Genomic DNA, 25555 nt, shown 5'->3' on the forward strand with positions numbered 1-25555 from the left:
TCCACAGAAAAGGTGAGTGGCGTCAAATTCAGCAGTAAATAGTGGCTTTCCCTGGGGAAAAGCAGTGGAACAAACAGGAAGTGTGGATGAACCCTGAGGTGGGTAAGGAAAGCTTGGTCAATCTGTCCCTTTTTAGGGATATCTCCCAATATTCTCATTGAAACAGCTGACAAAGGGTGCAATGACGGACAGGCTGAATTTAAGAAAGAGATATAAAAATGTTTTTCAGCAGCATCATGTATAGACTTGGAATATGCCAATTTCTCCCATCCTTCAGCAGCCGATTCTTAAAACAGCTCCATGCAAATTCTGTGCCAGCAGAAATTACAGGAATTTTCTTTCTTACTTACCTTACCTGCACATTTTCAGGTCACTGATTCTTCTCTACCGCCTGCTGCCCCAAAGTTAAATTTCAGTAAAGTTCATTATATATTCCATAAATATGAAATCTCAACCTCAAAAGTAATTAAAATTGCGGCAAGTTCCTGATGCAAGAAGGGAGTGAAGAATGAGCAACATCTGGCCGAAGACAAGGATGAGATTCTAGGGAATGTAGGTATGCAGAACTAGTAATGATTCAATCGAAATGTTAGCTCCTAAAGTCCCATCACATTTCTTCCCTAGATGCCCTCCAATTTGATACTAAAATCTAGTTCCATTTGAGCTGCACGGGGTTCCCCCCCCCCCTTTGCTCCCCAGCTGCATCATCTTTCAACTGCTCTGATGGAACTAAGCAAAGGGGGGCAGAGGCTGTATTAACAGTATAATTTAAAGCATACGATCTACCCCAAAGAATCCTGGGAACTGTAGTTGGTTAGTGGTGCTGGGAATTGTCGCTCTGTGGGGTGTATACAGTTCTCAGGATACTTTGGGGGAGGCCATGTGCTTTAAGTGCCTGGTGTGGATGCAGCTGTATCAGTGGCTAGTCAGGTGTGTGTTATATTGCCTGACTATGTGGGTACTTGGGCAGAGCCACACCAAACATTTAAAGTGCATGCAATGCACATTTAAAGCATGATCCTGGGAGGTCTCGTTTCCCACTCACAGCAATACAATTCCCAGCACAAACTTTTTAACCAAAAACGCTTCTAGGATTATTTGGAGGAAGTCATGTGCTTCAAATGTGCATTGGCTGTGCTTTAAATGTATGGTTTAGATCTGCCCATCTTTAATAAACGTCCATGCAAATACATACCATTGTGGCATCTGTCGCTAGCAATGCACGAGCCACTAAGCAAGCTAAAGCCTTCTTTACACCGGAGACATTTTCTTCCTGAGCTGTCGCAACTTGAACAGTTATCTTCACATCTGAGGAAGAGATGAAAAAGGCAACTCTTTCTAGTAGCTCATAGTAGCCCATAATCCAAACTAAGGCATGGAACCCACAGCCCTCCAGGTTTTGAAGGACTACAACAAACCTACCATCATCCCCAACCACTGACCATGTTGGCTGGGACTAAGGAATCTGGAGTCCAGCCAACATGCAGAGGGTCACAGATGTTTCCCATCCTTGGCACAGATGGAAGGAGGGTAGACATATCTGACCACTAGCTTATCCCACAGCCCTACCAAAACTCTCTTCCTATACAGAGAATTTGAGGTCTCCCATCCAGACAGTTGCTGTCCCTGCATTGTATCCAGCACAAGAGCCATGCCAACCCACCAGGACAGTTCTGTTGCTCCTGTGTAGTCCAGAACTCCTTGCCCTGATCTTGGGACTCCTTAACCATGGACCACTGCTTCTAGCTTGGCTAGTCTCATCTTTCCTAGTATAGCTCAGTCAGTAAAGCTCTAGACTCTTAAAACATGGTGTCGTGGGTTGAGCCCCACGTTGAGCAAAGGATTCCTGCATGGCAGGGGGTTGGAATATATGACCCTCATAATCCCTCCCACCTCTACAATTCTATAATTCTATGCCTGAGGGCCGTGGCTGCCATGACTACCTGTTGCTGAGTCTGTATGTCTCCTCTGCTTCAATAGAGATCTCTCTTCCTTACTCTCAAGGAAGAGCCTCCATTGTCATGGTCTGGGAGGGAGCTAAGACACCTTTCTGGAGATGTGGGGGTTTGAACTTGTGACTCTTTATGCGTAACATATGCTCAGTATCTGAGCCTGGTTCCTGGAGAGAAGGGGAGGCGTGTGAGGGGTCTTGGCTAAATGCCATTTAATAAGAATTCACCTCCCAGTTCTTTCCTTGTTGTGGAAAGAGATGTTGCAGGAGGTTAAAAGAGGACAATATAAACCTGGTATACACGTGGTAGACGAAGAGGAATAAATTTGATTCTGACAATTATCTCCTCCTTAAATCTGACCACAACAGAGCTGCTTTGAGTCAAGAAGAGAGATCCTTGTTTGTATTATGCCAAAGCAGAGTGCTTGGCAAGGGTTAACGCTTGCTCCCACGCTACTTTCACAAAAGGATACCAGGACATAAGTGGAATCTGCTGGATCAGGCCAATGGCCCACCTCTCTCACAGTGGCCAACTAAATGCCTGTGGGAAACCTGAAAGCAGGACCCAAGCACGAGAGCACTTTCCCTTCCTCCTGTTTCCAGCAAATGGTACTCAGAAGCATTACTGCCTCCAACAACCATGGAGGCAGAGCAAAGCCATCATGGCTAGGAGCCACTGATAGCCTTTGTCCTCCATCCATTTGTCCAATCCTCTTTTAAAGCCAACCAAGTTGATAGCCATTACAGCCGCCTGTGGGAGTGCACAGTTTGAAGTAGCATTTTTATCTGTCCCGAACCTTCCAACGTTCATCGTCAGAACCGGGTTGCCAAAACTGCTTGCTCTCCTACCTTCTGCAGACCTTGTGGGGGAGCCCACGCAACTCCTCGGGGTAAAAGCCTTCGCCGCATGCTGGGACGCACCTCCACTCGTGCAGGTGCGAGTTCCTGGCGCACTGGATGCATTCCTCTCGGCCCGGCCCTAAGGAGCATGGGGAAAACAAGCACACCAGTTTGGTAAGACAAACACTGTACCGGGTGCAAACCGGGGGATAATGGAGGCAAGGAATCAGCCTGTTGCTCTACTCCTAAGGGAGGAGAAATGAGTTGCTAGAGCCCTTAAGATTCTCATCATTTTGCCTTTGTTAATGTGCAACAGACGACAGTTCTTGGATACCAGTGTGAATGAATCACTTTTGAATTTCTATGGCTTAGAAGAATGGAGGATCTGGTGTGATTCATGCTGGTGGCCAAGGACTATCACCCAAGGCAAAGTACTCGGGGTCTTTTGAAAAGAGTAAACGTAAACGGAGGAGGAATTCATATGAATTTCTGTGAGATTACATACAATGGAAGTACAAGCTGCTATCATTGTGAGGTTTGTTTGTGTGTGTGTTTTTTAAAAAAAATAATGTGACATTAACAAGACAGCAGGATGAATCTGCTTTGGTTTCCTTCCAGCAGGAAGATAAACATGAACCAGAGAAGCTTCATCTCTCCAAGGACACCCTAATGCAAAAAATCTACAGCTTACATACCAGCTAGCTACTGCTAGGGCGTCTTTTGCCATTTCATGCAAGCAGAAATTTGGATTCCTCAGATTTGTTCTTTAAGAAAAGGATGTTCCTAGCCCTTGTAGAGCTTAGTTTGAACACAAGCAGGCCATTAATCTGCAAACGTCTTGAAGCACTCAAGGAGCCAAGCTTCTGGGTCATAGAAACCTACCTGCTCTTTGGCAATTTCACTCCTAAGCTGTTTGTCACTCTTTTAGCTGCTAATGCTGAGCTTATCAATAGAGAGAGACAGGGAAAGGGCAACAGCATAACTGAATTGTGGTCAATAGCCACCTTCAGTTTACCACACAAGTTCAGGCTGTGTGTTATTCAAGTCTTATTTCATCTCTATCATCATATCTCACCATACATATATATAATGAACCTCTCATTCTTTTCCTAAAGAGCTCAGGATGGTGCACACATGGTTCTTCCCATCTTTTGTTTTATCCTCACAACAACCTTGTGAGGTAGGTTAGGCTGAGAGATGGCTGAAGGAAGCTCACTGAGAGTTTCATGGCCGAGTGAGGGCTTGAAATTGGGTCTCTCCAGTACTGCTCCTTCACTGTAGTCACTATACTACACTGGCTCTCTAACAGAGAGAGAGCTTTCTAACCACCTGCTGTTTACAAACTGTTCCCCACACTCATAAAGGGGGGTGGGGAGGAAGAAAGCAGGAGGTTAATTATAAAGACGTGCAGACTGAATCAACTGCACCTTGTAAAGAACCACAAATCCTTCAACTTCGCAAATTTTGAGAATTGCACTTGAGCATTCTGTCTGGAGACCAACAGCCATTTGGGATATATAAGTTGAAGAGGCTTGATTACAACATGTGGCCAATGGCAGAGTCCCGCGTGGCTGGTGGCACTGCAGGAGAAAGCATTTTACAGGCAGGGACAGACTGACTCGTTCCGAGTACATTTCGTGGAAAAAGCACAAGTCTCTCTCAATTGCGATTTGGCTACAGACCAGGCCATTAAAGGGGCAGCTGCAAAGACAAAATGTTTCTGGCATGGAACAAATGACTTGGGGGACTCCAAATTGTAGGACTCGGGTAGCAGAGCCACTCAGGCCATAAAAAGAGTGTATATGAACATACCAGCGAAGTTGAGCTTTGCGTTCCCTCAAAGCTGGCATGTATGCGGTTGGCAATCTGGGATCGGACAAAGGAGGTTTATGGTCTGTGGTGGTAGCATCCCAGCATGAAATGCTGACACGTCCTTTCTGGGGGGCACAAAACTACAACTCTCAATATCACTGATATTGTGTTGTCTGGAGCTGATGGGAGTTGTAGTCAAAAACATTTGGAAGGGAAGGCTGGAATAGGGAACCTGAGCAGCAGAACTCCGGGATGCAGTGCACCCAGTGCTCCACAAATTTGCACCTGAAACTCAACAATTGTGACATGGCTCAGAATTCTGCTGTTCAAACGCGTGACAATTTGCTTTAAGTTCACGCAAGCCCTTGGGCATACATAAAGTAGCTCTTTGGATCGTGGCCATACGCTCTGGAAAGGGGAGATTGCCCGGCTTTCAGCAGAGGAAAAAAAAAGGATTCAGCACATGCTTTGTGTTCACTCTGAGTTTTGTAGATCTGCTTGGTTTTTTTAAAAGTGCATTTGCTCTTGAATTATTACTGGTCTGGGGCAGAACAAGCTGGAAACCGAAGCAAATTCTCAGTGGGACACCGCACAAGCTTCCCATGCAAAGTACAGATTTTGAAGCACTGACACTTTTATGTACTCAAAAAGCTCTCTTGTGCTGTGCTTCTTACAGGCTTTTCATATGGCTCCCTTTGAGTCCCATGAAAGGTAAGGCTTCTATCTTTAAAGCAGAAGGAATACAAACAACAATACTCCAATCACATATATATATTTTAAAGTCTTCTTGAAACACATCCAGAATATGTGATGGAGTAGAAAGGAGGCTGTCTGTCTCAGGCACTCATGTCATTAGTAAAATATAAATGAACTTTTTTAGCTTTGTTCAAGTAATGTTACATTGAACACACCTTTTGATTTACAAACTGCACAACAAAGAGTAGGTTCCGGTGGGCCCTTGGGCAGCACAACCCTCCCCCTTATTCCCCAGTGAGTCTACATTCACACTGCAACAGGTGCAGGGGGCTCTTGTCAGTGGCCCCTCTGCCCAGCCATGCCCACGTGTGATGCTGGCCCTGGCAGAGCAAAATCCAGTTGGATTGTGGAAATTTTCTATGGTTTAAATATGGAGTTGGCTGTTTTTCCTTGTGAGCTGGCAAACTAGAAGGTGTGTGAAGAGGGCCTAGGACTCTTTGGGGTTGTACCCAATCCTAGTTTTACTCAAGAGTAGATCCATTGAAATTAATGGACATGATTAACTTAGGTTCATTATTTTCAGTTAATCTACTCTGAGTATATCTTAGCTTGATGCAATCCTTAGAAATAAGAATCTGAAGGCAGACTTAAAACAGATACAGAGCTCAATGCTCCACAGACAGACACCTATTTCCCCTTTTAGAAACCCCATTGGCTTTTCAGTCTAAAACAGCCTCCCGCAACTTCTCTGGTCCTCTCTGGATGTTTTGGTCTACAACCCCAGCCAGCACAAAAAATTCTGAGTGACAGCTTGACGTGCTCCAACTGGCCCAATGTATTAAGGACAGCTCCTTCCTACATATGCACTAGAGCAGCCTCCCCTCAACTTGGTGCCCTCCAAATGTTTTGTACTACAACTCCCATCAGCCCTAGCTAGCTTCCTGGTCCACAGCAAACCATACATTTGCCATTACATTTAATCAGCTATGGTTTGTGCCTGCACTCCAAACAAGAAATGGAAGCCAAGGGACTGGTTGCCCATGACCCAGGGAGTCAGAAAAAGCATGGGCCTATAGGCTGGCTCATGGTAAAACCAAACCATGGTTTGGGATCATATGTGAATCAGCCCAAACCAAGGATCAATCAGGACAACTCTCCTTCTTTGGTGGAGCCGCACATCCAGTAGCTTTCATTTCTGCAACTCCTGCAGGCTGGCTTTGTCGTTCTCTGCAGTGAAGGACATGCAAAGCTTGCAACAATTCAGATCAACAAGCTGATGTTTCCCACGTACTACCTGCCTCTTGTAACTACTTCACACAACATACCCACGCATGTCCGGCAGTTTGACTGGCATCCCTCACATCGTACTGGCTCCTTGATCAGGTACATGCCCGGCCTGCATCCTGTAACGCAGCTATTGTCTACAAGGCTGTGGAGGAAAGCAGTGGAGATCATCATCAATGTCATTTCAATCTTGTGGTTGACTGGCACGTTAGGAGTGCCCAAGGGGGGGGGGGTTTACAAAATTTTAAGAGTGCAAAACACAATGTAAAATAAAAGACAATGCATTGCAACAAAGGCCATACAACAATAACACATAAAACAGGTCAATAAAACAGCAGCAAAATGTACAATCAATAGTCAGCAAAATCACTGTAAAGCAGTCAAATGTCTGGGAGAAGAGAGATGTTTTTACCTGGCGCTGAAAGGATGCTAATGGTGGTAGCAGGCAGACCTCATTGGGGAGAGCATTCCACAAGCAGGGTCACCACAGAAAAGGCCCTGTCCCTTAAAGGGTGCACCTAGAGGGGGGTCCCAGATAAAGACCAAAGGGTCCAGTAGGGTCCACACTAGCACTGAAGCCTAGAAATATGCACACACTCCCTGCATCCTGTTCTCATCAAGGCCAATTAGATGCCTATGGGAAGCCCACAAGCAGGACCCAGGTGCAACAGCAACTCTCCCCAGTTGTAATACTCAGGAACTGGTATTCAAAGGCAGACTGGCTCTGGCAGGCGACAATTGCTTTTTCTGCAGGAACCGGTACAACTTCTATCCTATTAAGGTTTGGGTCTCTGGACATCTCTCTACCTGCTATTGCAATATTGCCTCTTCTGCCCAGCTCAACCTACCCAACTCAAAGCAATAAAGATTTTATTTTTAAAGTGCAATTACAGGTGGGGAGTGGGTGGGCACAAAAATGGCCAGCTGCCTGTTCTGAAGAGCATGCTGACAGTGTCTTTAGAGGCAGCTGAAACAAAGCTAGCAGCACAACAGAAATTAATTTCCTTTTTGGGGAGCAGAGGAACTACTGCCTTAAAAAAAAAAAAACTTTCAAACTTAGAGGAATGGGCAATGTTTTATCCGTATCTGGGCAGTCAAGCCTGACTCTCTGAAGATCTTCATCATGAACAACCCACAGAAACTAGTAATAAATGGTTCCTAGCTTTTGGCTGCTTTTTTGTAATTTCTCTAGCAGTGACCCTTTCTTACATAAGAGGTTGCTGTGCCTTGATGTGATTGGGGCTGAAATGTTAGAAAGGTCCCTTGAATAACTTTTAAACCATCCAAGGTCATCTAACCTAGCAGACCATGGAATTTCATCCAACCATTCATTAGTGGAGCTACTAACATCCAGCTGAGGTCAACTGTTCCTTTGGCAAAGCCACTGAGTACAGATAAAGGAAAGCTATCACCCATGGAGAAATGGAGGCAAGGAAACAGAATAGGATCACGGCCAAAAGGTCCATCCTGCAACATCTACCTATCTACCCAAACCGAACAACAAGCTCTGCTTATATATCTGCAGCATATGAAGATCTGGTAGTGCTGCTTGGGGCATGCCCAGTGGACTCAGTCTCACTTATCCTCTCCCCACGAAATGTGATCATTTCTACACAGATGAAGTCATGAACAATCCTGGGGTGATGGAAAATTGCTCCTGAACCAACGGATGTGCCCTACTGTTAGAAGTGCATGTTCTTTGGCAGTGTTTGGTTGGCTAAGAGCTGAGCTACATGATGCGTTAGCCATACAGATGTCGGAGAATTCCAACCAAAACCGAAACAGGAGTGGCAATTGCAAATGTTTGCTCCTCGTTGTGTTATATGTAGGTTGGTCCTTAGGAGTACTTCATCACGTGCAAAGGCCTGCTTATTTTCTCAATGCCGCTGTGTAGCATGCAACCATTTCTGCAGTGCTGCTTGCACTTTTGCTAGGTGCCACAGTCCATATACCAGCCTTCACCAACTTGATGCCCTCCAGATGTTTTGGACCAACTCCCATCAGCCTGACCAGCACAAACTCACTGACCAATACTTATTAAGACTCTTGCGCCTAGCCATGCACTCATATATTTGTGCAGATGATGAATTGCGTGAGAAACGCCCCCTTCTTGATTACTTTTAGCAGCTATGATCTCATCAAGGCTGTGTAGTTGTCTCAACACTTTAACATGCTCCAATGGCACAAGCTAGGAGTCAGGTATCCCTGAAAGATATCCCAAGGCAAACACTGCAATTCAGTAGTAGAACATCTGGTTTGCATGCAGAAGGTCCAGAGTTCAATCCTGGGCATCTCCGGGTAGAGCTGGGATAAAACTCCCTCCCTTGAGAACTACTGCCAGACAGTGTAGACCAGGCATAGGCAAACTCGGCCCTCCAGATGTTTTGGGACTACAACTCCCATCATCCCTAGCTAACAGGACCAGTGGTCAGGGATGATGGGAATTGTAGTCCCAAAACATCTGGAGGGCTGAGTTTGCCTATGCCTGGTGTAGACAGTACTGAGTTATATGAATGCCACATACTTTCTGTCAATCCATGAAGGGGAAATGGGGTTATACCATTTAGCCCCACTCTTGGTGGTCACACATACAGCTGAGAGGGGATTTGAACCCAGATCCCGTCTGTCTCCAGTCTCACACAATATCCACCACATGAAGAGCTTTCGTCCTTGGTCTAAGCCAGGTGTGGGAAACCTTTGGCTCTCTAGATGTTGCAAAACCACAACTCCCATCATCTCTGTCCATGCTTGCTGGGGCTGCTGGGAGCTGTAGTTCAGAAACCGTTGTAGGGCCAAAAAGTACCCCACATCTGGTCGAAGTTTTTCATCACACCATCCTGCCATTTAAAAATAAAGTGATGTTTTTGAGGCAAAAAGGCCCAAACTCTACAGAATGATCAAGTTCAAGACCAGGCCATCATTACTTTATAGAGATATGGAGACACGATTCCTCAAGTCCATCTGCACTTCCTCGGTGAGCCTGATTTACAGCTGAACCATCCCTGTAAACATCTCTTGGTTTCACCCTGGAAGATTTTTCTTTTTTTAATAAGCAGAGACAGAAACGTTGCTGGCAAAATGCTCTTCAAGGTGACAAGCCATGATTTTGGGGGAGCAGCTTAAGGAAGTTAGCGGACAATAAAAAGATACTTTCCCCCCTTTCCTAGGAAGTAGATAATCTTTGGAGGCAACTTGCAATTTTCCACTTTAGCCAAAGTGCCGTTATTGAAGCAGTCACTTCAGACCAATTACTGCCCTATAAATGAATCAGGCAAGGAGGCCTTGGGCTCTGCAGTGGAGCAACACAGACGTGTAGCTGCTTGAGGTGGCCTTGGGGCTCCCGCTTGAACAAATTGTTCAGATAAAGCTTCTGGTGTTTGACATTTTAAGTTCCGCTTCTTTCCCGGGGGGAAACCTATCAGTGGGACCCATCTTCCTAAATCCACTCCGAGTCGCCATGTATCATTTTCCTCATGAAGGCTAGATGGAACTTTATTACTGGAGAAGGTAAGGGAGAAGAAAACCCAATGGGGATTATAAAGAAACTAATCTTTCAATAGAGATTCCATTTTGAGGGAGGTATTGCTGTGAGTCCTGTGAAGTTGTCTAGGAGGAGGGGCTCCGGATGACCCTGGGGAGAGGTCCTGGCAGAATGGGGAGAGTGGAATTGGGACCCTAAGACGTGCCTGAGTCTGGAGAAGAGGCCAGTAGTCTGGGGAAAGGAGAGTTGGGACTAAGAGAAGGTCCAAGCAAGTTGGCAGAGGAGTGTTTTTCTCCTGTGGTGCTGGACAGCCCTAGTCAAATGAATCCTACTGAGAAGCAACCCTTGGCACCTCCTCCTGTCCGTAAGGGGCTTCCTTCAGAGGAGGAGATACCTGAGAGCCAACTCCAAGGACACAGAGACAAGGATAAGCCCAACCCACTTAAAGGAGTGTCTGTCTGCTAGTACTTGGACGGGGCCGCTTGCTGTACTAAGTTCTATGCCTGCCCATTCTTCAAAAAGAAGTTACAGGGCAGGGTGTCTGTGTCACTCGTTGGATCAACGTATTAACTTGTACTTAGCCATGAATCTACAGCTCTTATTTATTTACTGCATCTGGCAACTTCTTTGTCCTAGATCTTCCAATATTCAGTTTCATTGGCTGTCCCCAGTGAGTTCTAGTATTTTGAGATGGGAAGGAAGACTTTTTTCTACTTTCTCCATACCATACATAATATTATACAGTATCATCTTACTTGCCTTTTCTCTAAACTAAAAAGCCTCAAACTAGATGCCCAGCTTCCCAATAGCACTTAGGTTTAAACCCAATAGCACCCAGGTTTAAACTGGGTCTCCAGCTGTTTTGGACTACAACTCCCATCATCCCTAGCTAGCAAGACCAGTGGTCAGGGATGATGGGAACTGTAGTCCCAAAACCGCTGGAGACCCAGGTTTGGGAAACACTGGTTTAAACCAAGGTTGCACAGCTGATTGCTAGACTTCCCCTACATCACCTTTAACAAAATAAAATATGTTCTGGGATCATGCTATTTATATTGTAGCAACATGGTGGATTTGGGGGGGGGGGGGAGTAAAAATGTTTGCAGCTCAATCAGTTAGCCAAGGCTAATCAAGGAAAGTTTCTCAAATCATTTCTGAAAGATCCTCATTCAGGACTCGTGCTGGCTTCTGCTTGTCTCATGCTTAGAAAGAACGGAGCCGGGTGGTTTTCCATTCACCCTGCTGCTTTCCCCAGGAAAACCTGCTCTTTAGCACTGAATCGGAGCAAACATCAGTCTGCGGAAAACCCAACTGACATTTGCTCCGATTCAGCACTAAAGAGTGGGTTTCCCTGGAGGAAAGTGGTGGGACCATCAGAAGTCAGAGTGAGCCCTCTGTTCTCTTAAGCAGTCAGTTTCAGCACAGAGCAAAAACTATAGGGTGAATCTTCATGCTCAGTAAGGTATATTAGACACGCCTTCATTAGAAGTGTACAGATCAAGACCAGTCATGTTAAGTAAACACAACTTGTTTGGAATAATAACTCATACAGTACGCAACACACACAGCCTGACCTAGGCAGGTCTGAAGGAGGCACCAGGCAGAAAAATGTGTGTTTTATAAAGTTCAACATAAACATATTTATTTGCTTTCCCTCTGCCCTCCCTCTCCTGAAGGATGCTTGCACCCTCTTCTTTTACAAACACATCTACCGCAGGAAATTTGAATTTAAGATGCAGGTAAGCACATGGTTGCCAGTTCCTTTCTGGGCCTAACTCAGGGTGCTCATGTTAGTGTTTAAAGTCCTAAATGACACAGGCACCAAATAGCTGGAAGTCTGCCTCCTTCTCTACAGACCTTCCCATGTGTTAAAATCAGTGGAGCGGTCCTCTTGTCAGTTCCACCTCCCTCAGAAACTTGGAGTGGGGGTGGCCTGGGAGAGAGCATTCTCTGTGGCAGCCCCTGAGTTGGGGAATTCCCTCCCGACTGATGCGTGCCTGACATTTTTACCTTGCAGCTTGCGGCGGATGCGGAAGATGCACCCCTTTATCCTGACCTTCGACACCTGAGACTTGTGCTTTCAGGGCTCACTCTATTCCTGTTTTAACTGTTTTAAATTTTAAATTGTTATACCCACCCTTGGACCTGCTGGTGAAAGGTGGGTAATACATTTATTAAGGTAAAGGGACCCCTGACCATTAGGTCCAGTCGTGACCGACTCTGGGGTTGCGGCACTCATCTCGCTTTATTGGCCAAGGGAGCTTCCGGGTCATGTGGCCAGCATGACTAAGCCGCTTCTGGTGAACCAGAGCAGCGCACGGAAACACTGTTTACCTTCCCACCGGAGCGGTACCTATTTATCTACTTGCACTTTGATGTGCTTTCGAACTGCTAGGTTGGCAGGAGCAGGGACCGAACAACAGGATCTCACTCTGTTGCGGGGATTCGAACCGCCGACCTTCTAGACTCTGTGGTTTAACCCACAGTGCCACCCGCGTCCATTTAGTAATAAAGTAATAAAAACAACACCGCTGGTATACCAGGAAAAGGAGGGCTGAAGCCTTATAACAAGCAGATTCCCCATGAATCTTGGGAACTATAGCTGAACCTTCACAGAGCTACAATGCCCAGCAACCCAAATTCTTGCCGACTCTACTACAAGAGATTGCACAGGTACGCAAGATTACAGGTGTGCATGGGTAGGGATGAGGAGAACAAAGCTCTGGTAAATTGGAATTTCTGTGTGCCAGGTGATAGCGACAAACTACTGGCCACTGTGGGGGAAAAAGGATATCAAACTAGATGGACCCTTGTCTGGCCTGATCCAGCAGGGGGCTCAACTGTACATGCCTAGTTTTGACCCATTTCCCCTATTAAATAATTTGATAAATTCAATGTTAGTTTCTTCAGAAGACATTCTGAAAGCCTAGCACAATTTTTTCCCCATTAGCAATTTACCTGAATCCATCTTTGCAGACAGTGCATTTGTCCATCTCTCCAACGCATTTCTTACAATTCTGATGACATTTCTGACAACGTCTCTGACCTTTATTGGGGAAGAAGGGGAATCAGAAAGATGATCAGTTGCAGATATTAGAGTTTATAAGCTTCAGTTTCTTGCAATTTATTTGTCAAATTCACAATAATCTAATACTAAGAGTATAATTGTTTTTAGACCAAGTGGGAAACATATTCTTAGTTTTTATGACAAAAGAATAACTGACAAAACTTATCAGCTTCAACTTTAAATTAGTAAGTTTCTAGACTTCATTGTTTTGGGGAAAAACATGAAGAATTAAAACAGCATAATAATTAAAAGCTTGTATATTTTTAATGGGCAAGGACAAATGTTAACAGCTGGTGCTGCAAATTATGAACAGTTCATAATTATGAACTTGTTGAGACTGTTTTGGTTATACCGTGTCACTGTGAGAGAGAATGAAAAAGAAAATACTTCTAAAGCTTTTCTTTCTAACAAAGGGGGTTGGTATCTGTTGATCAAATTGTAGGTGCTCTTACCCTTCAATATTTTTCCTTAAAGATGGGAACCTACAATGAGGGGTTGACAGTATGCACAACTTGAAATCAATTAACACAGAGACAATTATATTGGGTAAAAACAAAACAAAAACCTTCAATTGCTTAGCAGCCCTTAGCTGAGAAGCATTTACTTTCCTTACCCTCATCAGAGTAAAATCCAGCTGGACACAGCATCACACACGTATTCGTCTCTTGGTGGTGATAGAAGCCGCGTTTGCAGGCTGTGCACGAGTTCTGGCTTCTGCCCAAGCACGCTTCACAGCCCCTGTAGCATCTGCGGCATTTCCGCTGCGAAGTGTCCCCAAAGTAGCCAGGGGGGCAGGAATTTACACACTTCCTGGGGGGGGGGGATAGAAACACAAGGAAAGTGAGAGGCTGCAGCACAACCAGCATAGTTGTTATGGTCCTGTCTCCATTGTGAGCATCACAGTTCTTTCCTGCCATCTAAATGTTGCATGGTTCTCTGATCGCCCATTCACCTGTTTGCTTTGCCAACATGTGGCTTCCGGAGACAAAATAAGAGACTGCTGGATCAAGCCAATCGGGTCCTGTTGCTTTATAGCAAGGGCAGGGAAGCTTTTTCAGCCCAAGGACCACATTCCCTCTAGGAAACCTCCTGGGAGGCCACAAACTGAAGCCCGGACACCGAAGTCCAGCTCCGAGGGCCTTCGGGCAGTTCCCTCACTGCGAGAAGCAAGGTTACAGGGAACCAGGCAGAGGGCTTTCTCAGCAGTGGCACCCACCCTGTGGAACGCCCTCCCACCAGATGTCAAGGAAATAAACAACTAGCTGACTTTTAGAAGACATCTGAAGGCTGTTCAGGGAAGCTTTTAATGTTTGATGTTTTATCACGTTTTTAATATTCTGTTGGGAGCATCCCAGGGTGGCTGGGGAAACCCAGCCAGATGGGTGGGGTATAAACAATAAAATATTATTATTATATCAATAATATACAGAAGGGGCCACAGAAGAGGAAGAGTTAGGGAGACAAGCACCCACCCAGGCCTGCAGCTCGCATCCATTAAAAAATCAAAATAAAAAAATTCCTTCCAGTAGCACCTTAAAGACCAACTAAGTTAGTTCTTGGTATGAGCTTTCGTGTGCATGCACACTTCTTCAGATACCTGAAGTGTGCATGCACACGAAAGCTCATACCAAGAACTAACTTAGTTGGTCTTTAAGGTGCTACTGGAAGAATTTTTTTATTTTGACTATGGCAGACCAACACGGCTTGGTCTTTAAGGTGCTACTGGAAGAATTTTTTTATTTTGACTTAGTTGGTCTTTAAGGTGCTACTGGAAGAATTTTTTTATTTTGACTATGGCAGACCAACACGGCTACCTATCTACTATTAAAAAATCAATACAACTTAACTTTAGAAAAGATAGATATGATGGGAATATTTTGTTTTGTTTTTTTACATTTATATCCCAGTTGCCCTGCCCCTAAGGAGCTTGAGGTGGTGTACTTGTTTCTCCCCCTCCCTATTTCAGCTTCACACAACAACCCTGTGAGGTAGGTTAGGCTGAGAGACAATGAACGGTCACTCACCCATGGGCTGAGTGGGAATTTTGGACCTAGCTCTCCCACCACTAAACCACTGCACCTGCTCCTTTGGAAAGCTAACATGTGCGATAAGACTTCTGTCCACTTTACCTGCCAGTTTTAAGGCTCCCGAGGCTGAAATGGAAGCAGTTCAGGCACTGGTCGGCGTTGGGGCCGTCGCATCCTTTGTCGCCACATTCCGTATGGCACGGACCTTAGAGAGACAGACAGTTCTGCTGAAAGAAGAGATATAAAACTCCTCCTAGTTCAACCCACAAAATTGCATCCGGTGTACAGTCTATCAAGTGTACCACATACCAGTAGGATTAAAAAACAACAACAACCAACCCAAAAATGATGGGAATACTTTGCACTCATTTTCCCTCCTTCCCCAACCCCAAAGGTTTACCATAATCATACTGAGAGCCAAAAGCCAGCAAGGCTCTTTCAGTTGGTGTATGCCTGGCACGAGGAGCACGAAACTGACTTAGGTTTTAAAAAGGGGGTCCATGGCTTAGCTCTCCTTTAGGTGCTCTGCTTCAGACTGCACCATGATCGGTGGTTTAGTGGTCAGGAGGGTGTCATTACCGTTTCTGTAGCAGGGTCCCTATCTCTGGCACCCTAAAGCTGCTCAATCAGCATGAAGGGGGAGCTTTTTAGCCACTGTATGCTCCTAAAGCTAAGCATTTGCGGACGCTGAAAATACAAGGTGTTTCAGTTTCAGGAGAATGGCATTCAAGTTCTGTTGCAAACAATGAAACCTTGTGGAAAACACAACTTAAGTCACTCTGAAAGAAGATACAGACCACTCCAAAACATTTGCCCATGTCTATGCACAGAAAATAGGGACGCAGGTGGTGCTGTGGGTTAATCCACAGAGCCTAGGACTTGCCGATCAGAAGGTCAGTGGTTTGAATCCCCGCAATGGGGTGAGCTCCCGTTGCTTGGTCCCTGCACCTGTCAACCTAGCAGTTCGAAAGCACGTCAAAGTGCAAGTAGATCAATAGGTACCACTCCGGCGGGAAGACAAACGGCATTTCCGTGCGCTGCTCTGGTTCGCCAGAAGTGGCTTAGTCATGCTGGCCACATGACCCGGAAGCTGTACGCCGGCTCCCTCGGCCAATAAAGCGAGATGAGCGCCGCAACCCCAGAGTCGGTCACGACTGGACCTAATGATCAGGGGTCCCTTTACCGTATGCAGAGAAAATAGTAGATCTAGCTGAAAGGCAACACACGGAGGAAGGGCCACCAGCTCCTGAGGGCCGAGCCCTTTGGACCTTCCCCAATATTTTGGGGGTAGGGGCCAGGTGCCCCCCAATGCCCCCAAAGCATGGAAACGTTTTATTTGCAGCTGTATAGCTGAGTCCCAGGACTGTCTCCAGGCCACACCCTTCACTGTCCCTGTGCAAATGCTTTGGTCTGTCTGGAATCCATCCCTGAATTGTGAAAATGTCGTTTGGGGTCCAGATTTTATTGGTATTGATATATACAGTCAGAGGTATAAGTACCCTTAAGCTTGGTTTTGTTTACTTCTAGAATCCAGATACTGCCAGCAAAAAGTGTCAAGGGTAGTATGGCAAGCACAGCCCAAAATGACATAAATGAGCGGAAGAACTTGCATGTCCCACAAAACACAGAGGTCCAATATTGGGACAGGTTTCAAAGCTGAGCTGAGCTATGCAGCTGTGTACGATTCTACATTTTTGAGGGTTTTGCCAACGTTTATGAGACCACCTGGAAAAAGACTCCAAATGCCACAATAAATTTTGTGTGAATAATTTAATAGCGCTGGGGAGGGGTGGGCAGAGCTTGGAAGGACAACAAAGCTGCATCTGCGGCCGGTTTTTAACAGGAGGAGTGGGCTCTGTCCAAAGAAACCCATTCACCTACTCCTGAATTCTCGGCTCACAGGAAGAGGCTGTATAAACCAAGAGTCAAACAGAGCCTAACATTTATCTCGCAGCCATAATATTAGTATACAGGATATCAGCCAAGCCAGCAGCAGCAACTCACATTTCTTGCTCATTTCTTTATGGGGCTTAGAGTTACAAGGCCTAAAGTGGAGCTACCAGGCCAATTGAATGTCTTGCCCTGGAAATACAGCTTGTCAACTTAATTGTCTCAAGGAGGTGTCCATTTAAAAAAGCATGCGCATTTCTGAAACTTCTGGTATCCGTGATGTTGGGTGGTTGCGTTTTCCCCCTTATATTAAAACTGGAGACACAGTTCAGCCCTAAAGATGCATCTAAATTTACTAGGGACTGCCACCCTTGCTTGTGTTGCTTACCAATCCCACCAAACCCCACCCCTCTCCCTTTACATCTCACCTAACCTATATCTCCTCACAGCCTCTGCTGTTGTTCAAAGCTGCCATTTTAAACCTTCCTTCTGTTTTGCTCCCTCCTCCTGTTCGGAGTTCATGAAATCTAGGATTGTGATGCACCACTACAAATCCTCCAACAAGGGCTGCGTGATGACAGCCTTACATTTTTATGTATATAGAAAGATAGGCATAGAGACACAAAAGTGAAACCAGCAGCAACAGCAGCTCCAGTAGCTCCTCGTACCAACACAGAAGTTAATACTGCCTCCTGGGCATTCTGTACTCCCGGACTATCAAGGCAATGGTTTCTAGGCAATGGCGGTGCTTCACACCTGTCATGCTGTAGTTCTGGGACGGGGAACCAGTGGTCCTCTGGGTGCTGCTGTATTTCAGCTCCCATTGGCTCCAGCCAGAATGGCCAGGGATCAAGGATGATGAGCGTTGTAGCCCAGAAACAGCTGGAAGGCCACAAGATCCTCAACCCTGCTGTGTTGAGCAAGGCTGTGTCAGCTGCTGCACATCTTTATCCCCCTCACTTAGGATGAGGTTGCTGCCCACATATTTTCAAAGAAAGGAGAGGGATCACAGATGCATGGGACCCCTCTGAAACAAGACAGGCATTTCTGGTTTTCTGAAGATTGAGAGGAAAGCAGTTAAGCCAACGTTCCTGGGGAGGGTTCTAAAGATCCAGCAAAACTACAGGAAAGTTACTAACTCTAACATGGGGTAGTAAAAGTGGTGCCCTCCAGATATTGTTGGGTTACAACTCTCATTAGCCCCAGCCAGTATGGGCCATGGTCAGGGATGATGGGAGTTAGTCCAACAATATCTGGATGCCAACCACATTGGCTACTCCTATTCCATCACCTGGTCCATCATGACACTGATACGAAACTCTGCTTTTCTTGAAGCCTCTGCGTCATCCCCCCTGAAGCATGGGTCAGCTATAGCTTAGCGGTGCATTTTGGAATCCCACTGCATTTTTACTCCATCTTTGAGATGATGGCACTGCCAATATACTGGCGGAGATAGTAGGCATCAACTGCATGGCGCCTCTCTATGTTGAACAGAATGGAGTAGCAGATGTCTTGCTGCCCTGGGCTCCTTCAAGAGGGGCAGGAAAGAAATGGAATAAGTACATGAATAAAATATCCCTCACTTTTCAAGGCACACTTCAGTCCTTCTTAGCAGCGCACCCTGACATGCAGTGTGGAGTTATCATATCATACGATAGTGCTTTGCTGCATGATGTTATATCCTCATAATTCGCAGGGTGGTGCATGAGCCCACCCCACAAAGAGATACAAATCAGAAATCTGTGCTAAAGCAACCTAAACTGCACAGCCAGATCCCCTCTGTTAATTCTGGGCTCTGTAGGAGATAGCCAAATTAAGTACATTTGTATTGTGGTTCTCATTCTGCCATTTGTACTGTTTTCCAAAACATTCTGTTTTGGTTTCTGCCAATCACCGGAAGGGATATGGGGTAAATTTGATTCAGTTCACATTTAAAGACAAACCACCATAATTCATCCATTACAAAGCAAATAACAGGAACTTAAACGCAGCCATCCTTCGAGATTCACACTTTTTCTGGATTTTGCTATGCAGTCCTCTAGCGAAGAAATGTGTACTAAAAGGTATAGGCTACAGTTTGCAAAAAGGCGTGAAAATAACATACAAAAATGCTTTCTACGAGGAGGAGAAATTGCTTTGCAAAACTGTGCATATTACACCAAACTGCATACAGATCTATGTATATTAGGATAAATTAGCAACACGATACTGATGAAATTTCATGAGGGAATAATAATTAAAAAAGAAAAAGCAAGCTGAGGTGGAGAACTGAGCATAACACTGAAAAACCGAGAAAATGAAACTGAGAGATTTGCCATGCCCTGGTCATGAAAAAGGGGAAGGACTGGTGGTGTGGTTTTCTGCATCCCCACTTTATATGTATGTATTCATGTGTACTTTAATGAACTGAATAATGAGTCATGGGGGTGTGGGGAGTGTGTGCATAAACTTAGCAGGGCTTATCTTTTCAGTTGCTAATCTGTTAATGTTGTTAATACTGTTTTGTAGAACACCACATTGATTTGTTAATCATATATTATGACTTTTCCTGTAATTGTGACGCTCAGCTTATTTTTAGTTGCTGCTTTGTTAACAGTGCTTCATAGACAGCAATTGTTTTATTGATGGTCGTCAATTATTTTATATTAATTATGCTGCCTTTGTGATGTTCTATGATGTTATTGTTAGTTGTTTGTAAACTGTTCTGGGATTCATTCAAATGGACAGAGGCATAGAAATACAATAAATCAAAATCAATTTGCATTCTGAAATTTAACAGGCATTGTCCATACCTGTCAGAAGTTTATCTGTATAACCTCAAAAGGCTTGGAAACTTCCTGTTGTAATGTGGTTTTAATTTCCTTTATGCTAGTAGGGGCCGCATCATGCATTTGGGATTAACCAGTTTGGAATTAGAAACATGGACACCAAATCCCAATGTTTTCAGGAATCTGAACGGATTCTTGTACTCGCTGAACACCAAGGGAGAATGGACAAAACATTGTACTAGTTTGGGATAGGGTCAATTTTTTTGGAAGTCAATGGAGCACCATCTTTGTTCATAGTACTTGTGGTGGATATGGCAATAAGACGGCTTGGTGTACTGGATTACAAACAATCTCCTAGTTTTTCCAAGATGAGGGGAGTGACAGCTCCGGTTGTTTGCATAAGGAAGTGGAGTTTGAGGCGGGGTAGGGAGGAAGGGACAGACAGAGAAATGGGATTTGGGCACTTTACCTGTGTATTCCTCTTCATCCTCCAGGATCTCCATCTGAGTTTGGAAGAAAGCTGCTTTTGAGGCTTCCATGTCAGAAGATGGCATCTCCAGCATCCTTGACCTGGAGTGATGGGAGCTGGAATTGGAATATGGGCTCTCAGCTGTTCCATATAAAATGAGGCTCCATTCTTTTAACTTTCCTGCAAAAGATTCGGCATTCATAAATATTGCCCTGGTTTGCACATTAATACTAAGCAACAGTGCATTAAACTATGGTTTATATGATAGTCTGGAGCCTGTCCAGGGATTTGTTTACTCCCAACAAACCACAATCGTAAGCCACAGCTTGTTGTTACCTTACAACTTTTTGAAAATGATTACTTGGCATTGAAGTGTGAACCTAGCACTGTTCTTTAACTATGGTTTGCTTGGCCGCCCCAACTCAGGTATTCACCAAGCTATAAAAGCACGAGGCAAGAGCAGCTAAAAAACAATCCAAGTTTGGAGGAACAAACCATAGTTTGTTTGTTTGATTGTCTGTGGGACAAATCATGGTTAACTCATGCTTTGTTAAACAAACCATAGTTTAAACAATTTTTGAAACAGCTTTTCCCAGTCTGGTGCCCTCCAGATGTTTTGGGTTACACTCTCATTATCCTAGGCCAGCATGGCCAATGGTGAGAGATGATGGGAATTAATAGTCCAAAACATCTGGAGGGCACCAGGTTGGGGAAGGCTGCCTTAAATGAACCAACGCTTAGCATTATGTATGATCCAGGTCATTAAGTCTATTAACTGTTAATAATCAGTCATCTGCCTTAACTGATGGAAATGCTCCCCGGTACCACCTACTAATGGATTATTTGACAAGGTTGTAATGGACACAATTACTTAAAATGGATAAAACACCTATGCAAATTAAGGCAGCTTTGCATCCTAATTTCAAGGGTGATTTCTTGCGAAAATGATCCCTATTTCAGGTAAATATTCGCTCCAAAAGGGAGATGTGTAAAAGTCTTGCTAGAACTAATCCTATTCTGATGTTGATCTGTTTTAATGAATTTGATCCTTGATGACTCTGAAAAGAGAACGTGGAAGAGGAAATTGGCAGTTACGTTTGAAATGAGTGCTTAATGAAATCTTGGTAAATGTGTTACTCTTTTGAAATGTTTGAATGCTCAAATAAAGTGGTTGAGACATCAATTCAAATTAAATAAGTGTGAAAATTACAAAAGTCTACTATATGTTTTGGAAAGTTCTTGGTTCATTCCATGCACATTTGGAATGAACCAATTTGGAGTACCTTAAGATACTCTAACCAAATATTGCATGATGCTTCCTGAGGTCAAGAAGCAGGTTTTCATCTATGTTTGGATACACCTGGATGCCATTTTGAATCAAGATGGTGGACTGAACCTTTCAAAACTGCACTGATTTTTTTGTTTCCAATATTTCCCAAGCAACACTGGTTATGAGGAAACTAATGTACACATAAGTGACTTTTTGAGATAACAAGGGAATGCAGGGATTGACAATTTAGTTTCTCCTTCATCCTTTAAGACCTCATTGACACATACCTCAGAATGAGGTGGCAGAGTTATGAGACAGTTGAATGGCCTTTAGTGCTTAAAACTACAGAAGGGTGAATCATATTCTTCAACGCTTCCACCACAGCATAAATATAATTCATTCCCTGGCGGATGTACATTGCTGAGGAAGATCAGTAGTGGCCCGAAAGCTGTCTATCAAAACTGCTGGTCTGCTTTTGATGGTCTTCTAACTGAGGGATCTCCAACGTGGTGCTTGTGAGCACCAGTGCGCCCACCAGATTTTGTGTTCTCACACTCCCACAGCAGCCATTTTGTGACACGTGCTCATAGTGCTTTCTCAAAATTCCAAATGTGCCCCCAAAGCTTGGCAAGCTTTGTTTTAATTGGAGGAGTTCCAGACAAGTTTTGAGTGACTTCAGGACTTCCTGGAAGACAGTTTGTAAGTCTGTGCGGTCACCCTTCTCCAGTGTAAAGACTGCAACTTGATCTGGTGTCCAAGATTTACAAATGGCCCTCAAAAAGGCTGGCTATTCAAGCATTTAAACATTTGTTATGAAGCAGAAGCACTAAATCATTCTCAGGAGAGGGGGCTAAAGATTTGCTAACATGTACAATTCCTTGTTTTTTGCTCATTCTTTTCATAAGCATGTTGTTGTTGTTGTTGTTGTTGTTGTTGTTGTTGTTGTTGTTGTTAAAAGGAAAAAAACCTAAAACGTATCAACCAGCCTGATTCAAGTCCGCAATCCTAACTCCACTTACCTTCTGAGTAGACATGGTTAGGATTGTGCTGCAATGGTATCACAGAAGCAAAAGGGGGGGAAGGGGGGGCTGCCTTTCCAATAAAAGCTCGGGAATGGGGTGGGCTTTGAGGGTTTTATAAAAAACAAAACAAATATCAAGGGCATTAGAAGTAATCCACCTGAGCCCAGAACAAATTTGCTCTAAAGAGCTCCAGGAAGGGCATGAGGAGGAATCTGTTCTCAGGGATTTATTGCTGCTTCCCGTGGTTAATATATGTTGGGAGGCGTTCAGAAAAGAAGCTGCAGTAACTCATTCCCAGTGGGTGCAGCGATCATAAGCAGCACCCACAACGAGCACATTATTATTATTATTATTATTATTATTATTATTATTATTATTATATTTATTTTATTTATTTACAGTAAGCCTGCAACTTACGCACATTCAGGCAGAATAATTTAAAAAAATTAAAAAGGAGGAGAAAAGAGGGCAGGCATCTGGAAAAAATGACTTCGGCAATCCCACCCACCATTGCACTCAATGTATTTTGACTATGCACAATTTTGGCTTTAGGCATGATCCCCAGAACATAACTTAAGTTGCAGGTACGCCATTTATCTCTCCTTTCCTTTAAGGGGCTCATATCTGCCCCATTGGCTGTCGCTTTTCCAAAGAAAGCCGCCTTACACAAAGGTAAGACGATTGTTCCAACTAGCTCAATATGGTCCACACTGGCCGGCAACAATTCTCCAAGATCTTGGATTGGGACCATTCCAAGTCTAGCAGGTAGATGCTTGGGGAAGGGCCACAGGTGGCTGGAAGAGAATGTGTGTTGTGTGTCCCTGGTGCAACCCCACTTCTTTGCAGCCGGCGCAGCAATGCAGACTAGGAGACGGGGAGCTCTCCCAGCCCACCCTAGGGATTCTGGAGACTAAACCTTCCTGCATGCAAAGCATGCTCCACCACTGAGCTACAGCCCTGGCCCAGACCTGTCCTCCTGCTTCCAGAGTGCTTCTTGGTGGTGGAACATCACATTCCAGATCGACAAAATGTAAATATTGAAGAGCAGCAAAGCAGGCACATTTAACATGCCTGTGCAGCATTAAACAGACTACGTTGCACTGATTTGCTTAAACCGAGTGCAGAAATGTAACACTGTTGGGTGCAAGATGATCATGGCTTTCATTTTTTTTTTATATATATATTTATTGAAAATTTTTGAAATTACAAAGAAAAAACAAAGCAGAAAAAGAAAATAGAAAAAACAAAGAAAAAACAAACCACATCCAACAATACAAATTCAAAAAACAAAAATACACTGCAAACAAACAAAAATAAATCCATCATTCTCAAATCCTCAACTCTCATTACCTTCTTTCTATGACCTCCTCCTCCTCCCTTTTTTTGTATCCTGGTTAATAATTATGCAGCAAATCCTTTCCATATTTCATAGTATTCTGTCATTACATTAGCTTGATCTATTTTCATCTTATCTTATAGAAAACCTTAAAAACTTAAAACTTAAATCTTATTTTTACCGACTTCTCACATGATCATGACTTTCAATCCATCAAATTTATGTTATGGAATCCCAAAATGTCATGGAAAGCGTGAGGGGCACACATTTGAACATCACAGGGAGCTTCTGCCCCATGTTAGTCTTTTAGTTTCACATCTGTTTTGTTCTAAATGTGTGCGTTGTTTTTCTGTGTTTAACTTTTTAAAATTATATGATGTGCAAATTGCCTTCAGATGGTGGTTTAGGAGGAGAGTGATAAAGCAATGATCAATAATAATAACAATTCTCCCACTTATTTACAAGTGGCAGGGAGTGCCAGGAGCAGCCCAGGAATTTGAATAAACCAAAAAAAAATTGTGTTTTTAAAATGAATAGCATAATTTGTGCATTTTGAACTGTCGGGTTGAGAATCAGGCCAAATCAGGCCAAAGTCGTGTTTTGGTCTGCCATCTTGATTTAAAATGGCACCCAGCACCCAAGCATCAAAGAAAACCATTGCACCCTACTTTGGAAACCCTCATGCAAAGTTTGGCAAGGATATATCCAGAAGCAGCAGAATCTAAGCCAAAAGAAGGGTGAAGTCACGTTTTGGACCGCCATCTTGATTCAAAATGGTGCCTGGTGTCCAAACGTTGACAAAGACTCCCATCTTTGTCCAGGTGGCAATATTCCCCTCTGCAGCACTGCCATTTATTTCTACACCCAAATAACCTGAATATTCTCAGCCCTTCGACAAAGCTAAGCCAAAGCTGGTATGTCAACTGTGAGAGCCTCAATGGAAAATTATAGCAAAGGTCACATGGGGGGGGGGGAGAGGAAATTGTGCCCCTTTATTTCACTGCCAAGGCTTGGAGACCCAGAATCACACCAAGGAAAGAAAAGGACAAGAATCCTGTCCTTACGCCAGCCCTTTACACCCTGCTGTAAAGGCACAGACTCCTGACATGCGTTGTTCAGTGTTTAAAAGTCAACTTGAGGCCTTTTAATGGCATTTGTATCAGAGGTATTTCATGCTGTTTTGCCCAAACTGCAGCCAGTTCCTGAGAACACTGTCTCCTCTTGTATTAACAGGGGGGAAATGTTTCTGAACACCATTCATGACTCTAACCGGGAGCAGGATGGGTTGGGGGTTGGGGGAGAGACTAGGGGCCAGAAATCTTGGAGAGGGAGAAGGAGCGACTCCTAAGGAATGAAGAGGCCTGCGTACCAAGCACAAAAACACACACCGTCACTTGTTAATATGTCATCTCTCTGTAACACTGCAAAGCTTCAGTCGGCGAGAAATAAATATAGATCTATACCGTATGACGCAACCTACAGAACAGCCCCGTCCAGAGCTAAAAACAGCACGCAAGAGGCGTTAAAAGAAATCCCTACATTGCCAATGCAAACACTGCAGGGAAGCTTGAGTTTTATGTGCTGATTTTCACGTTTTCATGGCTGTGGGGTGAGAAAAGAGGGAAGGGAGTTGTAGGGTGGC

General features: G+C 44.3%; 1 protein-coding gene and 1 long non-coding RNA gene across 5 annotated transcripts in view; one reads left to right on the forward strand and one right to left on the reverse strand.

Moving 5' to 3' along the window:
* Nucleotides 1-25555, reverse strand: part of PCSK6 (proprotein convertase subtilisin/kexin type 6) — a 109772-nt gene that overhangs the window by 3076 nt on the left and 81141 nt on the right. For 3 of the 4 annotated variants that reach the window (XM_083475030.1, XM_083475031.1, XM_083475029.1), the window contains exons 14-20: nt 20286-20465; nt 15261-15363; nt 13745-13941; nt 13023-13110; nt 6625-6728; nt 2801-2930; nt 1196-1308 (exon numbers count right to left, since the gene is read on the reverse strand). In XM_083475030.1, coding sequence (XP_083331156.1) covers nt 1196-1308; nt 2801-2930; nt 6625-6728; nt 13023-13110; nt 13745-13941; nt 15261-15363; nt 20286-20465 — 915 coding nt within the window. Of the gene's footprint in view, nt 1-1195; nt 1309-2800; nt 2931-6624; nt 6729-13022; nt 13111-13744; nt 13942-15260; nt 15386-20285; nt 20466-25555 lie in introns of all 4 variants that reach the window. The other variant, XR_014519049.1, reaches the window with a different exon arrangement.
* LOC310693351 lies at nt 2943-12473 on the forward strand. Its single transcript, XR_014519116.1, has 3 exons — nt 2943-2965; nt 5280-5314; nt 12082-12473. It is a non-coding gene; the product is annotated as an uncharacterized lncRNA (long non-coding RNA).

The sequence above is a fragment of the Podarcis liolepis genome (assembly GCF_965112155.1).
Source record: "Podarcis liolepis genome assembly, chromosome: 14".
In the NCBI taxonomy this organism is placed as follows: Eukaryota; Metazoa; Chordata; class Lepidosauria; order Squamata; family Lacertidae; genus Podarcis; species Podarcis liolepis.